Raw genomic sequence first — 23,731 nt, 5'->3', positions numbered from 1 at the left:
TCACATTTAGCCTTCAGATAGATTATACAAAACAATCTGCATTGGGAATATTTCAGGATGGCTTTTGCTATTTAACATGTTTATTCAACATTGGGCTGTAATTTAAAAGGGCAAAGTGATTATGGATGTGCAATTCATGACAGTCAGTGCTCCTATTGAGGGAGTGGTGATCAATACCCTCACAAACCAGTAGAGGTCACTGGCTAGTCGAACCAGTGCTGGTATAGAAGAGGGAAAAACACTAAGTAGTAGGCATCGGTCAGGCCTTCTCATCTGAACGAGAGCATCATGCGCCCACCTTGTCATTATCTGTATAGAAAACACTTTTCATAAAGAGCAGGGACCACGTGTGAAAATCTGTGATACATCTTGCTAGAATCTTTTGTTTTAACAGCCAGGAACACCGTTTTCAATGTAGTAAATAAACACGATGTGAGAACATTTCCTTACTGTCAACCCTTACTGAGTGAGAGTGCAGCTCAACTAACAGTCCTCAAGGAGAGACACTGAATCCTGCTGCTTTTCTTTGGACTTTGACATAGATTTTTACATTTTTGACCATAATGTATTACTTTTCTGAACACCTAACAACATCGAAGCAGCAGTAGGCGAGATTGGAGCAAATATGATTAAAAAAAGTATTTTTTATAAAAAGGTCGCTATATCCTGACAGTAGTACATGAAACAGGTAATCTGAAAAAAATCACGTGCCTTTGTGTCCTCCGGTGCTCCTAACGGCATCTACAAGATTTCACAGACCGGAGGAAAACAAGCAGTCAGAGCTGATCTGAGGTCTGCTGTCCATCTGCCGTCTATGAGTGCCGGCTGTCAATCACTCGCGAATTCCAACCAAGCGGTCAAACTAGGCAGCGCTGATCAAATATGAATCAATATTCTGCTATTTTGAAATCTGGTGAAGGAACGCCAAGTTCTGGTCACATTATCAGAGCACAGCAAATAGGAACGCTCTCTCAATTAACTGACCTGTGATTGGTCAAAGTCTCCCGTCACGGGCTAGATTTTTTTAAAGCCTGAAAACAGAGCCATGAGGAGGTGCAGAAGTCTAGTTTTCTCTCAGAACACTTGAATTACAATATGCTGAAAGGTTATGGAATTTTTGCCCAATGATGCCAAAAATATACTGACTACTGAAGCTTTAAGAACATTTGTAACATATTTTATGGACACTATGGAAGCTGTCTGAATACTATTATAAAATGTATTTGTGAATCAACATTTTCTCAACATTTAGATTTAGATTCAACATTTTGATTTAAATGGCGTGCGCTGTAAATATTTGGGGTGCTGTGTATATGCTGTGTATATAATATTTAAAGGTCCCATATCATGCTCATTTTCAGTTTCTCACTTGTATTTTGTGTTTCTACTAGAACATGTTTACATGCTGTAATGTTAAAAAACCCCTTTATTTTCCTCATATTGTCGGCCTGAATATGCCTGTATTTGCCCTCTCTGTCTGAAACGCTTCGTTTTAGCGCATTTTGACAGAATCGCAACGAAATTGCAACAGAATTGCGTTGCTAGGCAACAGTTTGGGTCCATGTGTACTTCCTGTCAGCTGATGACATTCACATACACTGCAACAGGAATAAACTGGGACACATTTAGATTGTTTACGTTTACAACTGCGTAAAGGGTCTAAATATTGTATGTTTGTGACATCACAAATGGACAGAAATCCTGACAGCTTGTTTCAAATGCAGAGTTCCTGAATACGGGCTGTGTGTATTTCCCTGTGGATTGAGCGTTTCGATACTTTCACAGTATTTATATAGCACTTAAGCCTGCTTTATAATAACAAAAACATGAAAATCGCACTTTTTTATAAAATGGGACCTTTAAAGAAGGGTGCTTCATCCAGCTGTGAGAGGAACTCCATCACTAAGTGGGAGGGTGGAGTCAGTGGGAGGGTGGAGGGACCGGATAATAACTACATCACATGACCCAAACAAAGCACGCTCCTCAGCAGCAGCCAATGAAAACACGCTGTTGCACACCTGACCAATCAGAATAGAAGCCAGCGACAACACCGTTTCACTACCGACCAATCAGTAAGAGGCGGAGTTGTGACGTAACGCCGTCAGCTGTTCTTGTTTTGCTCCTGAATCTCCCTTCTCTTCCTCCGGGGTCTGGAGAACCGACCTCGGTAAATAACAAGCAGAGAAACGGAACATTCAGCTCATCTATAGCGGAGAACCGCGCTAGCTCTGCCTCGAGGAGCTCACCTATAAAACAACTCCCGGTCATTATTTCTTCCACATTGGAGCCGTCTTCCGCCGACATCGAGCGAAGAGGTGCAGCCGATCCCAGGCCTCCAATCCAGGGCGGAGGGAGGGAAGGAGGTCGCTGGGGATCGGGATGGAGACCGGAGAGGCTGCCGGAGGGCCTGGCGGACCGGACGGACCTGACGGACCGGGGCTGCAGTTCGGCTGCGCTTCCTTCAACCAGGACTCCACGTAAGCAAGCAGACACATAAACAAAGCAGGATGAGTCACCGACTCCCTGGAATCTATAAATCTATCTCTGTTTAGATCTAGGGTTTCCTGTCTTACATCTTCCCTCAGGCTACAGTTTACCTTCTCCACAGCTGACAGGGAGGACATAACCCGGATGATGTCATAGGGATGGCGTTAGGGTTATCTTGGGTTAGGAGACTACAAATAACAGACAGCCTGAAGACCTGGGGGTGGCTGGCTGGCTGGGTGGGTGATTACAAGGAATTGGGGTCCATGGAGTTGCATTATGGGAAATGTAGGATGCAGCATTACAGTCAGGATATCAACAGGGAACACTTGTATTTATATATTTATATAAGCTGCTGCTACCTGCCCACTGCACTAGTGTATATTGTATACTGTGTATTTGTATGTTTTAATTGTGTGTGGTTTTATGCGTATTGTATGTGACATTGCTGTATTTGGAGAAGCCAAAGACAAATTTCAACTATCCATCTATCCATTTATCCATCTATCTATCTATCTATCAATCTATCTGTCTGTCTGTCTGTCTGTCTGTCTGTCTCGGTCTCTGTCTCTCGGCCCCTCAGATGCACAGATTCTGACCAAGCCTGCGTTACTATCAGGGGGCCTTGGAGTTATCAAGGCTCAATATTTTTCATTCACCTAAATTCAAGCCCCCAGGAAGAGCGCTGCAGGCTTTCAAGCAAAGCGGCCAAACTGGAATTACAACTTCCGTGTCCGTCACGTGATGCCATTGGGCCCAAAAATACTTTTTCCCATAGACGTACATTTGGAAGGAGACGTCTGTAACTCGGCAGATCATTTTTTGTTAATTAACTTCCCAGTGCAAACACTTATATAACCCTGATTTAAATCATTAGGTCCTAAAAGTTGTAAAATGCACTAATATCCGAATCCAGAGTTATTTTCCTTCCTCCGGTTGATCCAGATACCTGGGCTTTGGGTATTGGCCGATACCGAGTACCAATCCGATACCAGTGTTTAATTGAAAAGCTGTATGCCTCACTGTGTGGAAGTAACTGGGATCAGGTTTAATTTCAACATTGCTTTCCTAACTTTGTAAAACTGAATGCAACAAATACAAACATAGATAAAAAATTGTACTGAATTGTATTAAAATAATAAATCGTACGCCTGCAACTTGGTAAAAAATAATGCAGCAACAAAATGGTCAAAACTTTAAAAAATCCAGTATATAATGTGTATTGTATGCAAACATAGAAAAGAAACTGAATAGATCGGCCGCATCGTCACCGACACCCGATCCAGCTATTTGAGTCAGCATCAGCCCGATATCTGATCCGGTATCATTATCGGTGCATGCTTACTTTACCTAAATTATGGTCAAGCTGGGTCAGGATTATTTAGGCCTCTGCTGCACAGAATCTGTCTCTCAGAGCTCCCCTTATGGATTAGGTTGGGGATGTCCAGTGTAACCACGGTAACCTCTGTTGGCTGTAATAGCAGCTCTACTGGATCAGAAGGGTGTTTTCAATGTTTTGCTCAAGGGCAGTGTCTGCAACAACAAGGGTGTAACTCATATTGCATAGAAGTTTACACTGTGAGCAAGTGCCAGTCTTCCTTGAGGATCCAAACGACAACACAAGCCTCCTTCTTAACAGAAAGTTGCTATATGTTTAGTAAGCTCCACTCATTGCACATTAAACAGGAAGTTCACCCGGCCTGCCTATGTCAAGTGGTTAATTTTGTTAAAGTGCTGAGTAATCCAAAGATAAGAGTGTGGGATCTTGTGAAAGGAAGGGTTGTGTGTGTATTCAAATGTATTCTATCTGTCTGGGTATATGTGCTGACTTGCACTCAGCTGAGATATTCATCCCCAGTCCGTGTGGCAGTATCAGACAGCAGAAGAATGCAGTCTTTTTCACGCTTTGTCCTCAGCATCTAATTACTCATTCTTTTCCCAAATATCAATCAGTTCTTTACTTATTATAGAGGAGATCAGAGAAAAAGATGCATAATGTTCTACACAGGCAGTAAAAAAAATGTGCTGCGGGTTTCCTCCTGCTCAGAAACAAGATGGTACAGGACAGGAATGTACAGATCTCACGGTGGAAAGTGAAGGTGCAGGTGCCCATTAAGAAAATGACCGGTGTAAAAATGAACTTATGTCTCAAATAGGTTCTGTTTGGACGAAAGGGTTGAGTCACCATGAACTGTATAAGGCTAAATACGAGCAGGCAAGAGATGGGAAAAATAAGTGAGCTTGTTTGACAGGACATGAACATATAATCACCTTGACCAAGTCATCTACCTGTCTGTCCACCTGAGGAGCGCAGTGATCCTGCGGATCCCAGCGGGACGTCAGTTGAGTAGGAGGTCCTTAACGTGGCCCGGGACACATTCGCGTACACACTGCTAAAAGAATGTGGTCATATGTGGCCCAGACCACCTCTGAATGTGGTCTGAAAGATCCGATCTCAATGCGTCCTCAATGCGTCTTGAGTGCGTTCACACCTGTACTTAGAGCTGTCCACTTGTGATCCGATCACTGAGGACGCATGTTAATACCAGGTCTGAACAGGGCCTGAGATATCCTGACTCTCAGTCCCTCGTAGGGGTTAAGGTCTAAAAACACTCAATCCCACATTATATATATATTATATAATAATGCAACTCTATAGTGTCTTTCATTTAACTCTCCCTGCCTCCTAAATACCCACTTCTTTAAAGCCTTGACGTAGACTTGGGCGGTAATCAGAGAGAGAGAAAGAGATGAATGTGAAGTTAACTGCGACAAGTTGCAGTGAAATTTAACTCCGGCTCAGGCTCACTCTCTCTCCACCCCAGTGGAATGTCAGGAAGGTATATCCATCCTTCCATCCATTATCTGTACCCACTTATCCTATTCTTGAGTCAATCCCGGCTGACACACTGGGTGAAGGCGGGATACACCCTGGACAAGTCGCCAGACTATCACAGGGCTGACACATAGAGACAGACAACCATTCACGCTCACATTCACACCTACGGGACATTTAAAGGTCGTCAGGAACGAATGACGGTATGAAAATATTTGATACCGCCTATGCCTACTCCGATGATGTCATTGGGGTTATGGCTGAGTGATACTCCTGGAGATGTTATCACATGACTGAAATCCCATACTTCGGTCACTTTAACTTCAACACAACTGAACTACTTTGTCTCTATGACAACTGAGCAAACTCCATCTGCTGAGGAAGACTGTTAGATGGAGTTGAAAGCTCCAGAAAAAAAACTAGTGAGTGGTCCAAGTTAATCTTTTTTTTGTCAAACCACTTTCATTTGAGGGTTGTTTGATTACAACTTCAGCTGATCCCATTGTTCCCAGAAGAGCTCTTTTCTTATGCATGACACATTTCACCACCAGGGGGCTCTCTATAGTAAGGACCAGGAGGGAAGACATTGTGATGATGGGGAAGTCCAGTGTATGTCCAGTTGGAGTGCAATAAAATTAGACATAGATTAATTCCTTTCATACATACTAAGAATGTCTGAAATTGAAATAGTGAGAGAAATTAGGGCTTTATATATGTTCTAGTTGTACTGATGGTTGATGTGTGTGTGTGTGTGTGTTGCAGGTCACTGGCTTTGGGAACAAAGACCGGCTACAAACTGTTCTCTCTGACCATGGTGGACAAACTGGACTGTATCCATGAGAGTGGTTAGTATGCTTTCTCTGACTCTGCTCTTTGCATCAGTGTGGGCCAAACATCCATCCACATTTATTTGAGAATTACATCATAGTCAGTGTAAAGTTATTAAACACATGCTGTGGATTTCTCCTGCAAATTTGCAATTATATAACACAGCCCATTCGAAAGCCAGTACTTTTACGTTGACATTTTCTTCTAATCGGTCAGCTTTGCCATTAAATGATGACAGCATGAACACAACAAGAATGGTCCATGTATACTATATCCCTGGTGCATCATTGAGTTTCATTCATGATGGCTTCTGTGATAAAAACAGGACAAACACATTCTGCCTTTGTGTAAACTGAGCTATTGTAGCCAGACTGACCCGTCTGCTGTTGACAACACGTCAGGCCACGTCACCTTTCCTCAGGTTTCCCTAAAAGGAACACTGAGTTTGGGAAAGAATGCCAAACGTTGGTCATCCACACAGTGCATAATCTGTATATTGTTCATAATCTGGTTGAGCTTTTATCAAAATTGAGATGAAATGAAGATAATAAGATCACCTCCCCGGTCATATTGTGCACCTATTTAGCAATATATGCCAACACATTACAAAAAAAACAATTTCTCTTTATTTTTATATCAGAATCCAATCATCTTTTCTGCCCGTAAAACAAAATATGACGTGTGCTGCTTACATAAACTAACATCATGACATCCATCCGTATCGCGCTAAATTCTTAGCCCGTCCACTTTTTAGCGGTCCAATCAAATGCGGAGGATTTGATTTAAATCCCTTTCGTAACTGTACACCGCTGAAATATTCTGTTTCATTGAGAAATACGTCACAGTACGGAAGCTAAAGACGCTCTAATTTACATTTCACTGGGAGTTTAAGGTTTTAAGGCCTTTAGTTAACCTTTCAAGTGTTTATTCCCTCCGCTACCGCTACCTTGTAATACAAAGGAAATACATCATCTCCATAGTAATGCTAAGTACCGCTTCAACATGTATATTATAGTGTAATCTAAAGGTACAGAGGTTTTTAAAAAAGTTGTCTGTTTTCTATTGACGCCGGCTGCAGAATTATGCAAGATAATTTGGTAACCATGGTAAATAATGCATATGTGTTTCAGCATGTGAAAGTGAAAAGAAGTTAGGTGTTGTGTGTTTTGGCTGATCCTCATTAAAAATGAGTGAAATGCAGCAGCCAAACAGTAAACCTTCATCATATTACACATCTTTCCTAACTGTTTCACTCATCTGTCATTATTCATGACATGCAATGATGCACCAGTGTTACAGAAGACTGACTGGAGTTCTCTTAAAGGTCCCATATCGTGCTCATTTTCAGGTTCATACTTGTATTTTGTGTTTCTACTAGAACATGTTTACATACTGTAAAGTTGAAAAAAAAAAAAATATTTTCCTCATACTGTCTGTCTGAATATACCTGTATTCACCTGCTGTCTGAAACACTTGTTTTAGTGCATTTCGACGGAATAGCAACGGAATTGCGTTGCTAGGCAACAGCTTGGGTCCATGTTTACTTCCTTTCAGCTGATGTTATTCACATACACTGCAACAGGAAAAAAACATTTAGAATGTTTATGTTTAAAACCGTGTAATGGTCTAAATATTGTATATTTGTGACATCACAAATGGACAGAAATCGTAACGGCTTGTTTCAAACGCACAATTTCTGAATACGGGCTGTGTGTATTTCTCTGTATATTGAGCGCTTTGATAGTTTAACAGTATTTATAAAGCACTTAAACCTGCTTTATAATATAAAAGAAATGAAAATCTCACTTTTTTACAATATGGGACCTTTAATAATCTTGTCAGTTTGTCACACATCTTCAGAGCTGAAATACTGATCAGCACTTTTTTTTTTTCCAACTTTTGCAAATGTGCTTAACATCCCCGCGACATTTTGGATGGAAGCACAGCCACAGTCACCAGTCTAATGTGGGAGGAAGCCCAACATCTTAACCAGGTTTCTGCTAAATCCGCGTATGATCTCACCATAATTATGATGCGTGTGTGTTGACCCAAAACCAGACTACAGAAATAACTGGCTGAGGAGGGAATTCTCTGTGCGCGTGTAAACTGAAGCAGTGATTATCTCCAAGAAGTCTGCCTCTCCACATCACAGCGCTCGCTGGGTCCTTTTGGGGTTTTAGTGGCTGACGCTCAGACAAGGCAGAGCTTGCTGTAATTACACATGGCTTTTGGCAGCAGCCTCCCAAGAGTTTCCCCCAGAACGGGTGTGTTTGGTGTCCAGTGTGTCGGGTCCAGTCTGGTGTGCTGTATGAAATAGTCTGGTTTATATCAACCAGACGTGTTGGGAAGATTATCACTGAGAGCTTTTTATTTATATCACCCAATATCAGAAATCACAAATTTGCCTCGAGGAGCTTTGTGTCAGGGCATGGTTCCTTATTTAAGAGGATCACAGGACAAATTTAGAAAATGCATTTCCTGCTGAAAATGCGTGGGAATGTTGACAGCTGAAATTTATTGCAAAGCATTGCTGAAATAAAACGTAAACTGCGATAAATGAAAAACTGTAAAAGTTATCAAAAAGCTGAATCATAGCTTAATAGTTCAAAGACTTGTAACCTGTTTAAAGTTTAAATGAAGTCTGTAGCTGAATGTATGCGGAAGCAGTAGCATTTCAAAGTGGAGTAGGTTTAAGAGGATTTGAAGATTTTCTCCATTGAGTTACATTGTAAAAAAAAATGTGGAAAAAGCTTAATATTTTAAAAAGTATGAATAGTTGAAACAAGCCAAGTCATAGCACTAATGTCCATAAAGAGCTGAATATTTTGATAGTTGAACGGTTTCTGTAGCTGAAAGTATGCAGGACTAGTTAAAGGCCAAAAAACTTACGGAAGAAATAGTAGAAGAAGTTGAATAAACCTTAGAAGAGCAATTAAATATTGGATTATATGTCTATATTTGAGAGTTAAAAAAACAAATCATATGTTTTTGCATTTCTGCTTATTGGTCGGCATATACACCTTTAAAGATATAACTGTGATAAGCTAAAATCGGTTGATCGGTTGATATTGGTCAGGCTCTAGATATAATGCTGATTTGACTTATATTGTACTGAATTTATTTGCTACGAACATCAGACAACGGCTAACCTGGACTGGTTGACATTTCAGTCGTCTACAAGCTGTCTCAGAGCTGTCGTCTCTACCTTTCCAAGACTATAATTCAAGGGGAAGCCATTTTTCATGATAATATTTAAAGCTGTAATGAAGCATCATGGATGGATTAGTGAACGGGCCCACCGGGGGGCTCCTGGGTCAGAGCTTCTTGTTTCAAGTGTCTGGTGTTAACGTTTCTTGTCAGGCTTTTCACCTCGCCTTTGAGTGTTGCCATTCGGAACAGGTACACTTTGCCTTTAGACATGTTCAGAGATACTGAAGCCTGAGCATACCTCTGCAGCTTTACTGGTCACACAGGAACTGTGGTCTGTGCCACTATAAAAACATTGAAATTTTATATTTTTTATATTTTTTATATAAAGTATAGTGTCACAGTGTGGAAAATTGTTTCTTCTGACCTAAAATTAAAGCATCAGTAGGCAGAAATATTTTGGCATCATTGGGCAAAATTCCACAATAACCTTTCAGCATATTGTAATTCAAGTGTTCTGAGAGAAAACTAGACTTCTTCTCCTCCTCGTGGCTCTGTTTTCAGGCTTTAAAAAATCCTGTGACGGGAGACTTTGGCCAATCACAGGTCATTTCAGAGAGAGAGCGTTCCTATTGGCTGTGCTCCGATTGGTGGGCAGTGCTCGGTATTTCCTCGACAGATCTCAGATGGACAGATGTCTGTATTTGTCTTTAATCATCTGCCTCGTGTGTCTAAGTCAACATGAAGACAGCGTCCCCATCACCGCCTCTCTGTCTGCTCCCCGTTCTCCCCCAGCAGAGACCCCAGATGTGTACATCGTGGAGCGTCTGTTCTCTAGCAGTCTGGTCGTCGTAGTAAGCACCGCCATGCCGCAGCGCATGAACATCTACCATTTCAAGAAGGGGACGGAGATCTGCAACTACAGCTATCCCAACAACATCCTGGCTGTCAAGCTCAACAGACAGGTGAGCTATACCAAGTTTCACACCCACTACAACCCTCAAATATGACAGCGTATCCATATGATTCATCCCATTTCACTGATGTGGAGATAGAAGCCGACCCCACCGCAGTACATTGCAGTGTAATGACCTGAGGTCTGCTGTGTCTTGCAGAGGCTCGTGGTGTGCCTTGAAGAGTCCATTTACATCCACAACATCAAAGACATGAAGCTGCTCAAGACTCTGCTCAACACTCCGTCAAACCCCTCAGGTAAGAGGTTGATACCAAGAGACGGGAACTGCAAGTATAGTATGTGGTTCACACACACAAACACACACACTTTCTGTGGTGCTGTGATAGCTGGGTTTGCTCCGGCTGGTGGGCGGTGCTTGTTATTTCCTCAACAGATCTCAACATGGCTGACGGGTCACAAACTTTCTCATTTTACAGCTAAACAGTGCACTACAAGATGATTCTGAGAACATTTGAGGAGAGAAATAGACATTACAGTAACAGAATATTGATTCATATTTGATCAGCGCTGCCTAGTTTGACCATATGATCAGAGTTGGCGAGGGATTGACAGCTGCTCAGAGACGGCAAGGCTCCAGCTCGGCTCTGATTGGTTGTTTTCCTCCGGTCTGTGAAATCTTGCAGATGCCGTTAGGAGCACCGGAGGACACAGAGGCACATGATTGTTTTTCAGATTACATGTCTCATGCACTACTGTTTTATAAAAGTAACTTTTTTTAATAACATTTGCTCCATTTCTACCTAATGCAGCTTTAAGGGCGCTACAGTGTGCAGACCTTTATCTATATTTTCATTGCTGTCTTCTGTTGGTCCAGCACCTGCCTACAGTGGTTTTGGATGTGCGCGGCCACTTTACATTGTTTGTTGTGTTCCCTGACTGACCGTACCCACATTTTGCCCTGAACCACTCTTCAATAGAAGTTGACAATGATTGGTTCTCTCCTGTCGCAGGTCTCTGTGCTCTTTCTATCAACCATTCCAACTCCTACCTGGCGTACCCCGGCAGTGCCACCATCGGGGAGATCATAGTGTACGATGCCAACAATTTGGTAAGAAACATTTCATCACAGAATACCTCAAATAATATGCCACTATCTGTCTTCGTCCGCGATTTATAATGCAGTTATCTGATTTATTACAGTTGCATTGTTAATTGTATTTCATATACAGTAAACGTATGACTCTGTTATATCAAGAAGCGTCCTCTGTATACTACCATATCTCGTTAAAACAAGAAAAACAATATATATCATTTTTATGTCGATTAAAAAAAACTTTCCTTGTTATAACAACTATCACACATATCTCCTTTAACTAACAAAAGTTAACTCATCTCATTAAAACAAACTTTTTTCGTTATAAAACGATAAGTTGGTATGTTGTTAAAACAAGGAACTTCCATACGTTGTTACGATGTGAAAAAGAGAAGACATTGGCCAGTAATGTCTTAGGATGAGACACAGTATTACGTTATTGGGATGAGATAAGTATAAGTCATAATTTGAAGGCTGTTAAAAAAAGTTTTTAAAAAAGTTTTTTAAAAAGCGTGAAATATATGCTGATATTTGGGACACTGGGTGCTCCTGACTTGTTCCATTTCCCTGTTTTGTTTTGTTTTGTTTTGATTCTTTCATTTTACACGTAAAATGAGTGATACTGTTATTTCTTTAGGTCATCTCCTCCTCTCTGTGTTCTGAGAAACTGTTCTCTCTGATGGCACCTTCCCTGGTTGTCTGTACGACACCCTAGACCTCCAGATGTTTTTCCTTTTAGTCTTGGGAATGGGGCCGTTTTGTTTGATGTCCGAGGATTGATGCTGAGGTTACAGGGTGTCCTAAAATATACAGTATACAGTATCAGTGAGCCTGGGAGGGGGAACATTTTGAATTTGGGAGCACTATTGGGAACACATACTAGGTGTGGTATCTCTGAGCTAGTGATATGATACCAGAAAAAGTTCCTCTTTCATAACAATCCAGGCTGAGAAAGCCCAGTTCACTTTGGAGGGAGAGCACTTTATGTTTAAATAATCAGTTGTACTTATCTCTAAGTTTCTCAAAGTTTGTTCCAGTACACACGTAGGCAAAATTGTTGGTACCCTTCCGTTAAAGAAAGAAAAACCCGCAATGGTCACTGAAATAACTTGAAACTGACAAAAGTAATAATAAATAAAAATTCACTGAAAATTAACTAATGAAAATCAGACATTGTTTTTGAATTGTGGTTCAACAGAATCATTTTAAAAAACAAACTGATGAAACTGGCCTAGACAAAAATGATGGTAGCCCTAGAAAAGATGTAAAATAATGTGACCATAGGGACATATTAAACTAAGGTGTGTCCTGTAATTAGCATCACAGGTATCTTCAAACTTGTAATCAGTCAGTCTGCCTATTTAAAGGGTGAAAAGTAGTCACTGTGCTGTTTGGTATCATGGTGTGTACCACACTGAACATGGACCACAGAAAGCTAAGGAGAGAGTTGTCTCAGGAGATCAGAAAGAACATTATAGACCTTCATGTTAAAGGTAAAGGCTATAAGACCATCTCCAAGCAGCCTGATGTTCCTGTGACTACAGTTGCTCATATTATTCAGAAGTTTAAGGTCCATGGGACTGTAGCCAACCTCCCTGGACGTGGCCGCAAGAGGAAAATTGATGACAAATCGAAGAGACGGATAATACAAATGGTAACCAAAGAGCCCAGAACAACTTCCAAAGAGATTAGAGGTGATCTCCAAGGTCAAGGTACATCAGTGTCAGATTGCACCACCCGTCACTGTTTGAGCCAAAGTGGACTTAATGGAAGACAACCGAGGAGGACGCAAATCATAAAAAAGCGAGACTGGAATTTGCCAAAATGCATATTGACAAGCCACAAAGCTTCTGGGAGAATGTCCTTTGGACAGATGAGACAAAACTGGAGCTTTTTGGCAAGTCACATCAGCTCTATGTTCACAGACGCAAAAATGAAGCATCCAAAGAAAAGAACACTGTACCTAATGTGAAACATGGAGGAGGCTCAGTTATGTTATGGGGCTGCTTTGTAGCATCTGGCACAGGGTGTCTTGAATCTGTGCAGGGTGCAATGAAATCTCAAGACTATCAAGGCATTCTGGAGCGAAATGTGCTGCCCAGTGTCAGAAAGCTTGGTCTCAGTTGCAGGTCATGGGTCCTCAAACAGGATAATGACCCAAAACACAGCTAAAAACACCCAAGAATGGCTAAGAACAAAACATTGGACTATTCTGAAGTGGCCTTCTATGAGCCCTGATCTAAATCCTATTGAACATCTGTGGAAGGAGCTGAAACATGCTGTCTGGAGAAGGCACCCTTCAAACCTGAGACAGCTAGAGCAGTTTGCTCACGAGGAGTGGGCCAAAATACCTGTCGACAGGTGCAGAAGTCTCATTGAGAGTTACAGAAATCACTTGATTGCAGTGATTGCCTCGAAAGGTTGTGCAACAAAATATTAAGTTAAGGGTACCATCATTTTTGTCCAGGCCAGTTTCATTAGTTTGTTTTTTAAAATGATTCTGTTGAACCATAATTCAAAAGCAATGTCTGATTTTCATTAGTTAATTTTCAGTGAATTTTTATTTATTATTACTTTTGTCAGTTTCAAGTTATTTCAGTGACCATTGTGGGTTTTTCTTTCTTTAACGGAAGGGTACCAACAATTTTGCCTACGTGTGTATGTGTGTTGCTTGCTCACAGCAACCAGCTCGTATTGCTCCTCCACTGCCAGGTGAAACCATGTCATGTTTTTAACTTTGCGTCAAGTTTCTTCTTACCTGGAAATAGGTCAGCTGATCTGTGCAACACGCTGGCTGTTCATGTGAACTCAGCCAGACAGAAAAAACTCCTCCCTCCACTTTGTGTTGCTTCATTCAGCAGAGCAAGTTTGAGCCAACGGTAACAAAACTAATCTCACTTCTCTTTGTCGTTTGTCAGTTTTTAACATTGTGTCATGCTACTGCTAAGATAAGACTTACAGAGACAACATATAAAGCAGAAAATTACATATCTATCTATTCGGTGTGGAGAGGTGGTTGTGTTGCTCTGGCTCTACCTGTTAGGCGTGGAGAGGAGGTCGTGTTTCTCTGGCTCTATCTGGTTGGCGTGGACAGGAGGTTGTGTTACTCTGGCTCTATCTATCTGGTGTGGAGAGGAGGTTGTGTTGCTCTGGCTCTATCTGGTTGGCGTTGGGAGGAGGTTGTGTTGCCCTGGCTCTATCTATCTGGCGTGGAGAGGAGGTTGTGTTGCTCTGGCTTTATCTGGTTGGCGTGGAGAGGAGGTCGTGTTGCTCTGGCTCTATCTGTTTGGCGATGCCGGGAAGCTGCTTGACATCCTCCTGGATCCACCTTCTCACATAATATGTTCACGTTATATGTATTATATTTCGTCATATGGATTGTCTATGTTGTATTTTCATTATGTCGTTACTCTGTACACACGACATCTATTGCACGTCTCCGACGAGAGGGTTTGTACATTTTAAACAGTCTGCCGCAGTGGAAATTAAATTAGTATTAGTAATAACTATAAAAAACATTGCAAAGTTATACTAGTCAAGTCGCATCAATTCTTCATCAACAGCTAGTCTTAGTGACATGAACATTACATCAATGTGGAATAACACTCTTTCTGTCTCTCTTTCTGTCTCCTGTATCGTCCTCTTGGTCCTTTCAGAACACACTGACCATGATCCCGGCTCACGACAGTCCTCTGGCAGCTCTCACCTTCAACGCCTCGGCAACCAAACTCGCCAGTGCCTCAGAGAGGGTAAGAAAAAGACCTAAAGCTCTAAAGATGAAAGAAGAGTTAGTCCTATAGAGTGACATTCTGTCTATTCAACACTTTGGTCCTTGTTATGGATGTTCAGGGTCCCCAGAGGATGACTCATTGTTATTGTAATGACTTCCTGACCTTTCCTTTTCCTTTTTCTTTCATCCATGGGAGTTCAAAAGCTAAGGCTGAATTTGGATACTCAAGGTCCCCATAGGGTGAATTCTAACATGATTTTTTTTTCAGGGCCCCCACCAGACCTAAATATTCACTTGTACAAGGCAGATTACCATGAAATGTGTTTGCACATTTATGTTCCCCCATTTTGAACACTTTCCACTAGCTCTCTGAAATCTGCCATTATTTTTGTACTGGGCACCGAGGTGTTTAATCTCAAGTTTCTTCGAGAGGCAGACTGTCAAATTCTGGGTTAGGGTTAGGTTAGGACCGCCGGTACAATAACATTTTATTAAGATGTTAATAAAATGTTGACATGTTTTAAAACTATTCTATCCAGCCACTGACCTTAAAGTGTTTTATGTCATGCATTAATCCAGAATCATATTAAATTCTACGGCTTTGCCCCACTTTGCCTCACATGACCCAGCATCATCTCTAGTTACATATCAGATTATAAATGAAGATTACACAAGGGGAAGAACAGCTGCCAGGTTTCTGAACCAAGTTCCTAACAGAAATCTCTATTTTTTTTTTTTGCTCGTCAAGGAAGCATCTGCTAGAAAACATGTAGTAAAGATGACGCCTTACTGATGATTGTCTGTCTTTGCAGGGCACCGTCATCCGAGTGTTCTCCATCCCTGAGGGCCTGCGTCTGTTTGAGTTCCGCCGGGGCATGAAGAGGTCAGAGTTCAAACACACATCCTTTAAGATCTGCACTCTGTCCAGTGTATGAGCAACAGCTAAAGATAGAAAGTCACTAAATAAGCTAGATACATATGCAGTCATTCGTGCAGTGCACTTATGCCTGGAGACTATATTACATGCTGATGACTGATTTAAAGGTCCCATATCATGCTCATTTTCAGGTTCATACTTGTATTTTGTGTTTCTACTAGAACATGTTTACATGCTGTAATGTTAAAAAAAACCTTTTTTTTCCTCAAACTGTCAGCCTGAACATGCCTGTATTTACCCTCTGTCTTAAACGCTCCGTTTTAGCGCATTTCGATGGAATTGCAACAGGATCGAATTGCTAGGCAACAGCTTGGGTCCATGTATACTTCCTGTCAGTTGATGACATCCACATACACTGCAACCAGGAATAAACTGGGACACATTTAGAATGTTTATGTTTAAAACTGCGTAAAGGGTCTAAATATTGTATATTTGTGACATCACAAATGGACAGAAATCCTGACAGCTTCTTTCAAATGCAGAGTTTCTGAATAGGGGCTGTGTGTATTTCCCTGTGGATTGAGCGTTTCGATACTTTCACAGTATTTGTATAGGACTTAAGCCTGCTTTATAATAAAAAAACATGAAAATCTCACTTTTTTATAATACAGTATGTCTCCTTTAATGAAATGGCACATGACCTGTGTTGGCTGAGATCTTCGTCCTCAAGAGCTGAGTAGACTGCTGAGGTCAGAGGGTTAAGTTAATATTCCAAGTTTTTGTGGTTGTTTTGTGTGTCTGCAGGTACGTCAATATAAGCTCTTTATCCTTCAGCCCCGATGGCCAGTTCCTCTGCGCGTCCAGCAACACGGAGACGGTGCATATCTTTAAACTAGAGCAACTGGGACCAAGGTACACACACACACACACACACTGTTAACACAACAAGTTAATTCAACCATGTAGCACCGTAGACCCGTGCCCTATTGGGTGTTATATTTAAAGCTATTTAAACGTATTCTTCTGTCAGTTTTGATAACATTGTACTCACCAAAAGTATAAATCAAGTTGTAGGATGAAGTTATTCTAAAGGGCGATTGTTACCCCGTATGTAGTGGAGGGGACGAGGCTGCCACCTGGACAGCCTACATGGGGAAGATGTTCTCAGCAGCCAGCAGCTACCTCCCTGCTCAGGTATCCGGCATGATGAGCCAGGACCGGGCCTTTGCCACCGTTCACCTTGTGACATCCGGCCAGAAGAACGTCTGCACCCTAGCTATGTGAGCTTCAGGGCATGCGCCTTTTCATTACACTCGCTCTTTCTATGTGTGTGTTCTTGACAGAACTAGTTGTGTTTTTCGACCTTGAGAGGGAAGATTTTGAACCTAAAAACACTATCTGAGGATTAAGATGTGGCTGGCACAGAAATTAGGTTGACTGCAAACTATTTTTAGTGGTGACAAAGTGTAAATGAATCAGTTCCTCGTTCCTCTCACTGTTTGGGTTGAACGTTAAGTGAATGCCTAAACGGATGCTCAATCTGATGTTTACAGGATGCAGAAGCTTCCGCGGCTACTGGTGGCCACAGCTGACGGCCAGCTGTTCATTTACAACGTGGATCCACTGGATGGAGGCGAGTGCGTGTTAGCCCACAAACACAGGTGAGGCTATAACTGATTTCACAGGAGTGAAACAACAGGAGATAGACGTTAAGCATTAGGTTTAACAAGAATTCATAAATCAGTGTATGGCTGTAGTCTTTGTGGTGTGTTCAAGTGCAACTTGTCGGCCAAGACAAAGGTGACGCAACAGTCGGCCTTCACAACCCTTACAAAGAACCCTTTAAAACCCCTTTTTTCCAAAAAAGGTTTCTTCAGAAGCAAATGGTTCTGGGTAGAACCTAACCCCTTTCATGAAGAACCCTTTTGGAAACCCTATTTCTAAGAGTCCCTATAGGAATCTTTCTGGCTAACCAAACAGCTGCTCAATGATCTGCAAATGCTGTTTTTTTTATGTGTGAGGCTGTGGGTCCGTGTCAATTCAGCATATACGTAGCTGCAAATGAGAGAAGGCCTGGTTGTGTACATTGTTATTATCTGGATAAGGAATGTTAATGCACATGGAAATGTATGCAGAATGCATTGCAATTGGATTGGCCAGGCCCCATCAGGAGCCGGTCTGACTCACATCTCTTGTCGATGGAATCTCAACCGGGTGTAAATGACATCTGTACAGCTTGGCCACATTTTGAATCAAAGAAGTCTGGTCACCTAACTCTACCACTTCCTGTTATCCCTAGCAAACCCAGCAAAATGCTACAAATGGCCCAGGAATACAGCACACAGCAGCCAGGGACACAAACCATGTCTGCTAGCTCCACTTACCTAATTTTCATATTCAGATCCGATAACAACATCACTTACTGATACCAGGTGCAAATGCAAAGGCCTGTGTTCGGAGTCATCATCCTGATTAAGTATCCAGATACAGATTGCAGGTTAATACCAGTTGCTTGTGGGTTTTGAAGTCCTTGAATCTAAAAGCTGCAATTTACGGTACAGATCCCGTGGGAGCCACTGAAACCAATAAAACTCAGTGTTTTGCCTCTGCATTGTACACTTGTGGTTGGCAGCCGCATACTGTGATGTCATAAGAGGATATGGGAAGGTTGTAAAACACAAAACGTTGCTTCGTCGTTCACAGTGCTAAATGAGTCTGAAAGTCTTGACAAAATATCTGATTTAAAGTTGCTTTACTGCTTCTACTCCTGTGTTCTTACTTCCTTCTCTCTCTCTTCCTCTCTCAGGGTTTTTGGTGTTGACCAGGGTGAAGGAACAGAGTCGGAAGGGTCAGAGGTCAAAGGGCCAGCACAGGCTTTTCCATCCTACGCCGCGACCGCTGCCTTACCACCCTCTGGTCCCGTCACTGCAACCCTCACTGGTTAGTATAGTCACACACATTTACTCCGTCTGTGTGTAACAAGAAGGGTTTGACTTCACAAGTGAAGACCAAGTTATAGACGTTATAGACGTATATTCAACGTTCTATGACTGTGATAGTCAGGAGGACTGCGATGTTTGTGCTGGACAATGTGTATTTTGAAGACAGAAACAGTGAGAGTTAGCTTAGAGTTAGTTCCTTGAAGCAATCCAATTGATTTCCCAGCAAATCTCAATGTAAAACACACCCCTAATGTTGACTGGTGTTCTTGTTTGGTAACTAGTGGATTACCTCTGGGTCTGAAAAGTGAAGCCAATGCTGAAGTGGCTTAAACTTGCATTCTTTCTGACAGCCAGCAGGGGGCGACTCCTCTGGTTGCAAAAAAAGAAGTCTGATTGTATAGAAGTCTATGAGAAAATGAGCCTACTTCTCACTTGATTTATTACCTCAGTAAACATTGTAAACATGAGTTTATGGTCTCAATCTCTAGTTTCAAGTCTTCTTCAATGCAGCATGATGTTCATTTAGTCAGTTATGGTCCCATTTAGAGTCAAATAGACCATAAGGGAGGGGATGCTTTAGGATCGAGGCTACCTTGGGATTGACAGGTCGCTACCACGGTGTTGTCCGGTCTGGGAGTTGTCCATGTTTTCATCTTAGAACTTTAACCCTTTAACAGTGTGTTTCCACTTCATGAAAGTTAATTGTAGCATTTTGGTCGGCCTAAAAATGTCTTATTCAGCGTTCAGTGGTACTTAGCTCCACCCTCTCGTTTCACAAAACCAAGATGGCGACAGTCAAAAACCAAGATGATGACGGCCAAATTACCGAACTTGTGGCTTCAAAACCATAGTCCACAAACCAATGGGTGACGTCACAGTCACTTCTTATATACAGTCTATGTTGGTAACGGTAGTCAGTAATGGTAATAGTGTTTGTACCTCAAAATGTACCTGTAAATTATGTATTGATGTTCGTAAGACAAGACACAGCCTTCGGAAGCAATTTGGGGTTATGACTCTTTTCCAAGGACACTTCAACATGTGGACTGGAGGAACCGGGGATCAAACCGCTGATCTTCCTATTGATGGACGACCCGCTCTACCTCCTGAGCCACAGCCACCCCCACATATACTTCTATATATACTTCAGCTTGTTCAAATGTGGCCTTAGTATGCTTCAAACTATAAGTGCTTGATGCATACTTAGCACACTTAAGCCCTTAATGTTGGTGAAACTGAGCAGATATGATGGGAACACATTAAATGTTCACTCAGTTTATATGGAGAACATGGTCTGCCTGTGTCAAGTATAAAGGCCGGGCCGCTCTAATGATTTGTCTGCCTCCCTCACCTGTTTCTACCCAGGCTACTCTGAAGACGGCGGGGCCATTAAAGGCGAAGTCATTCCAGAGCATGAATTCGCTGCCGGTCCTGTGTGTCTGGATGACGAGAACGAGTTTCCTCCTGTGAGCATCCAGAAGTGCTAACTGTCCGCTGTAGCTAGCTCTCCTACAACAGGTGTACTTTATAGACATGCCAAAGCATTCATGCACACAGAGAGACAGAGATCGCAAGCTAACTGACTCTCTGCCACAGTTCAGAAAAGATGACTTTATCCAATATCTAAAACCAACAATATCAGGAGTCAGGAACTTTGGACTTAACTCAACTCGAGGACAAAGTTGTCTTAACATAATCAACATTAGCAATAAATTGTTAACTCAGTCCAGTTGGCACCATTCCAAATACCATAGGTAGAAATAGTCGAAAAATGCAAAAACCACGTCATCCTCAAAGTGATCACTGACTTCCTATTGTCCGGTTTCCTCATAATCAGTCCCTAAAGCCCCTTTCAGATATGCTCACCTCTTTATGTTGATCTGATGGCAGATCAACATGTTGGTCTGAGGGCTGAGCGGCATATCGTCTTTTTATGGTATATTGATATATTTTCCAACGAGGTGTAGGATGAGACAATGCCGTTTATATCAATATAGATTAATGTTGCGTTACATAACATTTCTCCCGTAAAGCCGTGCCACTGTGACCGGCAATAAATCCTACACACTGCACCTTTAATTATCATCTCTAATGTGCAAAGAAGATTCTTGTCTATAGAAATGTTTCTCCCCACACATACAGCAGAGAAAAGGAGGTTACAAAAATGTCTTTCAGGCCAACTTCATGGATAAATACATCAATATACAGCAAAACATTTTACATACAGCATGTGAGCAAATAGGGATTAAGTACATGCCATGATGCCATAAATGATGAAACAGTGAATCATATTTGGAGAATGCTGTGCAGCGTGTACAGTGATGTGGCCTTTTACCGTTTAGTGTCAGCATGGATGTTTTAAGTACCCCATTCAGGTCCTATGGCTCCAAGCTATAGGACCAAATTATATTACATGCGTACCCTGCATTAAAGGAAAATTCTGGTATTTTTCATCCTTCAACGACATCTCCTTGAATCCGGCAAAAAAAAAGAAAGAAAGTGTATCGGGAAGAGTAGCGCATGCCTCCTAAAGCTTTCTAAATTGATTTAAAGTGTACATTAATATTTTTAACAACTTGTCTCTGAGTCCAACTGAGGTAGACACAGAAATTAGCTCATTTACTGTTAATTGTAGCTAACTGTGTTTGGATTTGCTACCAAAGAAACTTGCCAGTGAACCAAACCAGCCTCCCAGTTCTCTGCAGTAATAACAGAACATGTATTGCTCATTGTTTCACATACATGGGATGATTCTATGTCAGCAGATGTAAACACATATTACAAAAAAAAAAAAAAGCCCTGAAAAGTTTGGATTGATTTGTATGTGTTGTACCGGAATTTCCCTTGAGCTGCATTTGACAAATCCTGTAGACCAAACTAACGGGTGTGTTCATGTGTTTTGGTAGATTAATTGGTGCCGAGACGGGACTGGAGGTGGCCAGGCCAGGCGCTCGTGAATGGGTAGAAGGACAGATGGACAAACAGACAGACAAGTGGGATGATCAGCAAAAAAAAAAAAAAAAAAGTCTTTCAGGGTGCCAAGTTATTTTTTCCATTAGAGAGAAAATAATATTGATTAACATTCAAGTTGACATGGGAAATAAAACACTGACCAAGAAGTAGATATCATATGGTACCTGGTCCTCATACTACATAATGATTGTGTTAAAGATGCACTTCTGATTTGGTCACAGCACCAATAGCACCTCTAAACCTCCTTTCAGCTCACCGTTGACTTTCAAAACAACGGTGAGCTGAGAGGAAATTCCTGAACTTGTAAGATGCTGTTGGCTACTTAAAAAAAAAAAAAAAAAAAAAAAAATCAGGGACTTTGTCTTTAAGGAGTGTTTTATGAAAGTATGAGGTGCATGCTGGAGCAAGAAATATAACCACAATTTTCATAGCTTTTTTTACTTGACAAATATTTTAGGAAGTTGCGTTATTGTAGCAACATTTTTATTTTTCTCATTAATAATATTTTAGTTCACGTTCATGATAAATAATTGTCATTTTTATTCTGTATTGTATTGACATGTATTAGATGTTTCTCTGTGTACGCCTCCTGGATACAGAAGGTGTTTATGTACTGTACGTTTGTTTGTGCCTATTATCATTTGTAAAAGAGCAAAAGTATTTTGCTAATTGCACAAGACCAAAACAAGTGAAAGAAACAAAGAAATAAACACAGAGTGGAGTAAGAATGAACCTATGCAAAGCAAAGAATTTGGCTTGTTTTATTTTATTTTATTTTATTTTATTTTATTTTATTTTATTTTATTTTATTTTATTTTATTTTATTTTATTTTATTTTATTTCATGCATGCTTGTTAAAAGAGTGTATATATCAGATTGTGATGGCTACGGGTGTTAATGGTTATAGGAGTGAGGTCGGTCACAGGTCAAACATTGCACAACATTTTACAGCCACTGTTCACAGGCGGTGTTGCGTAAGTGTGTTTAGCTGCAGTACACAGTGATCTATTCAGTATTCTGATCATTCTATAGGCTGTGATTATACGACAGCACAGCACACTGGCCTTCTGTTGTTGCTTTTATAACATTTGAACCCAAACATTCCGAGCGGGTTTACATAAATTTAAAATATTTAAAAAAAACTACTCAAGCAAAAGCAGAATTGATTTACCAGTATGTAAGAGTAGGTAAAAGCCACCCAGTTACGGTAATCAGAATATTTGCATAGGTACCGTTTCTATTGCAAACCTTGTGTTCTGCCTACATTTTGACCCATTCACACAAGAATGCCGTCACAGTTAAATGCCTGTATTCTACCATTCATCACTCAAACACCAAAGCAGACTTTAAAGGTCCCATATCATGCTCATTTTCAGGTTCATGCTTGTATTTTGGGTTTCTACTAGAACATGTTTACATACTTTAATGTTCAAAAAACACATTATTTTTTCTCATACCGTCTGTCTGAATATACCTGTATTCATGCTCTGTCTGAAACGCTCCGTTTTAGCGCATTTCAACGGAATGGCAACGGAATTGCTTTGCTAGGAAACTGCTTGGGTCCATGTTTACTTCCTGTCAGCTGATGTCATTCACATACACTGCAACAGGAAATAAAACTGGGACACATTTAGTATGTTTACATTTAAAACTGTGAAATGGTCTAAATATTGTAGATTTGTGACATCACAAATGGACAGAAATCCTGACGGCTTGTTTCAAACGCAACGTTTCTGAATACGGGCTGTGTGTATTTCTCAATGGAGTGTTTGATACTTTCACAGTATTTATATAGCACTTAAACCTGCTTTATAATATAAAAGACATGTAAATCTCACTTTTTACAATATGGGACCTTTAATTTTTAAGGTGGCTGCCGTGCAAAATGTGCTTCTTGGGCCACTA

At 41.1% G+C, this 23,731-nt stretch overlaps 1 protein-coding gene across 3 annotated transcripts; it reads left to right on the top strand.

Annotated features, from left to right (window-relative positions):
* Positions 1 to 2,112: 2,112 nt before the first annotated feature.
* wipi1 (WD repeat domain, phosphoinositide interacting 1) lies at positions 2,113 to 22,558 on the top strand. 3 transcript variants are annotated; one of them, XM_037791964.1, is made up of 13 exons: positions 2,113 to 2,477; positions 6,083 to 6,165; positions 10,094 to 10,260; positions 10,411 to 10,507; positions 11,222 to 11,319; positions 14,961 to 15,053; positions 15,847 to 15,917; positions 16,716 to 16,823; positions 17,027 to 17,191; positions 17,465 to 17,572; positions 18,718 to 18,851; positions 20,219 to 20,319; positions 21,760 to 22,558. In XM_037791964.1, the coding sequence occupies exons 1-13, from the start codon at positions 2,380 to 2,382 to the stop codon at positions 21,808 to 21,810; spliced, it is 1,374 nt and encodes a 457-aa protein (XP_037647892.1). In that variant the 5' UTR covers positions 2,113 to 2,379; the 3' UTR covers positions 21,811 to 22,558. The 3 variants fall into 3 exon arrangements, with proteins under 3 accessions (XP_037647892.1, XP_037647891.1, XP_037647893.1); XM_037791963.1 differs by having other exon boundaries at positions 10,091 to 10,260; XM_037791965.1 differs by having other exon boundaries at positions 10,091 to 10,260; positions 20,219 to 20,371.
* Positions 22,559 to 23,731: the final 1,173 nt, after the last annotated feature.

Source organism: Sebastes umbrosus, chromosome 14 (genome assembly GCF_015220745.1).
Source record: "Sebastes umbrosus isolate fSebUmb1 chromosome 14, fSebUmb1.pri, whole genome shotgun sequence".
Taxonomy (NCBI): Eukaryota; Metazoa; Chordata; class Actinopteri; order Perciformes; family Sebastidae; genus Sebastes; species Sebastes umbrosus.
This window is presented reverse-complemented; position numbering and strand designations above follow the sequence as displayed.